This window comes from Schistocerca serialis, chromosome 1, assembly GCF_023864345.2.
Source record: "Schistocerca serialis cubense isolate TAMUIC-IGC-003099 chromosome 1, iqSchSeri2.2, whole genome shotgun sequence".
Classification (NCBI taxonomy): domain Eukaryota; kingdom Metazoa; phylum Arthropoda; class Insecta; order Orthoptera; family Acrididae; genus Schistocerca; species Schistocerca serialis.
In genome coordinates this window covers 228,978,189-228,981,085 of record NC_064638.1, presented here as the reverse complement: position 1 = coordinate 228,981,085, position 2,897 = coordinate 228,978,189, and the positions used below count along the sequence as shown (strand labels likewise).

The following is a 2,897-nucleotide window of genomic DNA, read 5'->3' as shown; positions in this document are numbered from 1 at the left end:
AAGTGTATTAAATATGAAGCTGACAATGACTGATTCCATCACAAATAAGAAACTGCAGGAAATAAGCAGAAAAGCGGCGCATTGTACAGTACAGCCACTGTAATGTAGCAATTTTAGGTGTGGGGCATTTTATACTTGGGATCCACAAGATAATGGTAGAGGTTTGACATGTATTACTTCGGTGAAGGTCCTGTCAACCTTACTAAGCAATTTTGGAAACCAATTGCCAAATGATTTGTATACCATGCATTGCTTTATTTCATGCATTGATTGTTTTCTGATTCTGAAATGAGTGAGAAGGCTACTACAGGTTCATCACACATTCCCACCATGAGTCTCACGATTCCAAATTGTTCAACGATTGTTATCACAATGTAATAGTTCTCGTTTTGTAGAATCTCTACAATCATGATTGTGTGCTGTCAGCTTGTGAGAGGGAGGTGGAGTTCGTTCTCCGAATTTCCTCTCTGCTCTCTCCATGGTGGTTTACGTATTGATTTACTTACTATTGTGGCTGGCTGTCATGTTAATGAGTATGCACTACAGTTTTAATGGTGCATACTAAATATTGACAAAACATTGCAATGACGGTCCAAGGCTACACTACAGTTCAATCCTCCTCCAAAACCAAGATTCTGGGGAAGGGAGGGCTGGAGCTGTATTATTACAATCAAGCCGATATTCTTGAATTGGTCACTATGTGCCAAGCTGAATAATAGGGTCATCCTGACAACATAGCACTTGTGTCAAACATAGTAAACTGTCAATTTGCCTATGTTGCACTGTTATTTTTCACGGGGAATGCATTTTCATAAAAATTTATACAAAACAAAAGTAAACATTTCCGTCAATGCTCATAAACTTTTCTACCATGGGCCAGTAAATGACTTACCATGAATATTTGTTATTACTCAGTAACATTAGTGGCACAGTTTTTCTTTAACTACATTTAGTCTATTATCAATCAATATAGGCCTAACAGGAAATACTTGTATACATATATACTCCATAAGACATCACATAGGGCATGGCAGAAAGTAGCCTACCTTATGTACAATTACCAGTCATTTCCCCTCCTGTTCTCATAACTGTAATGCGGGAAAAATGACTGTCTAAATAATTTACAAATAAAGCAAAATTTCGGTTTATGTACCACCCAATGAAATGGTTGTTCAGGACATACCATTTATTTACTTTTGAAACACTTCTGAAACTTCGAACAATGCATTTGATATTATTACAAACTGAAAAAGTAACTTGTGAAGAGTTACCATATTCATCAAAGTAACAATTTGTAGGCTAACATCTTGGATTTTGGTTCACTTTCGATATCCTGAAGAGAACGTAATTTTCCAACAAACATACACGCAAGAAACGAACATTTTAATTTTTTGTATGCAAAGGAGGCCTCTCCAGTTCTTTCATATTCTTTTATTGTAGTCTCTACCTTAGGACCTACAGTGAGAAATCGCGCAAAGGCACTTAACTGTGCTAATGTTTTGGTTATACAGTACACTTAGCAAAAGAAAATATTACGAATAAACACAACTTGAGGGGTCACATTTTGATAATTAACCATGGAAAAAAAAAAATTACGGTATGGGATCAAGCCTTTCTAAGAGTTTATCGGGAACTAACATAGGCCTATTGTGTGTCCTAAGTTACTACATAGGGACTTAAACAGCGAATTATTGTAGAGCAACAAGTCTGCATGGATAAGTGCGTTTTAAACTCCTTAAAGTTGCTCCTGTGTACCGACTATAATTTAGCAGAAATAGGGACGGAAAAAAAACACGGCAGGACATAGAAAAAAAAAAAAAAAATAAAACGGGTTACTGAAATTTATTTAGTTTATCGCACCTATTACTTTTTTAACACCAGCAGCTTAAATAAATGTTGTAGGCATTGTAGATTACTGTAAAACTGGTTATACAGAACAATACAGCTATTACTTATTAGAGAAACATTTCATCATATTAATTAGCACATTGATTGATCGCGTCACTGACGTAATCAAAATCAAAAGGTTACCTGTTAAGTGTGGATCGATTTTGATGAACTGCTCCTCGGTAAGAGGTACGGTCCCAATTAGAGAACTCTTGTAAACCCCGTAAGTTGAATCCGCGCTCTCAACAGGCACAACCCTCTCGTCACAAAAAAATAGTCTCCACTTCGCCCAATCTGTTTCAATTTTCGGGAGACCAACCGTAAGGAATTTTGTAAGAGATCCACCTAGATACACAAAACAAACTTCATTACGATTTTTCATGTGATTCGTCTGACGAAGCATGGAATCTTGTATGTAATATTCCTAAATTTTGTCTGATCATAACCTGACAATCCAACTTTGAAAACATCGTCTCGCTGTATCGCCGTTCTGGCAATGTCTTGAATTAATTCACAGAGTGTTTTGATTACTTCTTCTTCACTTGGGACTATTTTTACTTCTTTCGGTGACATTTTAATAATCACGCAACTTTAAGTACACTTCATCAACTTTCACAGACAAATCCGCGACACTTCACTGACGTTAGAAACCAACCGCCCTGCGTTACGCCACTTCCCTACCGGCACAGACCAGACGACACTATCACTACTGCTGCAATCAGCAGAGAGCTTATAAGTCATTGACATGGATGACCTTTAAACTACGTAAGATAAAAAAATTCTTAAGTGCTAACTGTCCATGAATGGTAAACAGTCTTTAAACATCAATCCAATAAAAATACATGTAATGATTTTGTGCCGTCCATTGAATTTGTCATTCCCGTTATTAGTAATCGTGTAGGGGCAGAGATCACAAACAAGCGTGGAAATGAAGCAAGTTGAATGTGTGAAGCAGTTCTTCGTAACACGGTTCAGTATTGGAAAATTTAAAGAGCTCTGAAAGGATAGAC

The 2,897-nt window shown here is 36.9% G+C and overlaps 1 protein-coding gene across 1 annotated transcript in view; it reads right to left on the bottom strand.

Annotated features, from left to right (window-relative positions):
- The window catches only part of LOC126466435 (6-phosphogluconolactonase-like), a 19,725-nt gene extending 17,107 nt beyond the window's left edge, over positions 1-2,618 (bottom strand). The window contains exons 1-2 of the mRNA XM_050096385.1: positions 2,334-2,618; positions 2,032-2,232 (exon numbers count right to left, since the gene is read on the bottom strand). Coding sequence (XP_049952342.1) covers positions 2,032-2,232; positions 2,334-2,460 — 328 coding nt within the window. The 5' untranslated portion in view covers positions 2,461-2,618. The remainder of the gene's footprint in view (positions 1-2,031; positions 2,233-2,333) is intronic.
- Positions 2,619-2,897: the final 279 nt, after the last annotated feature.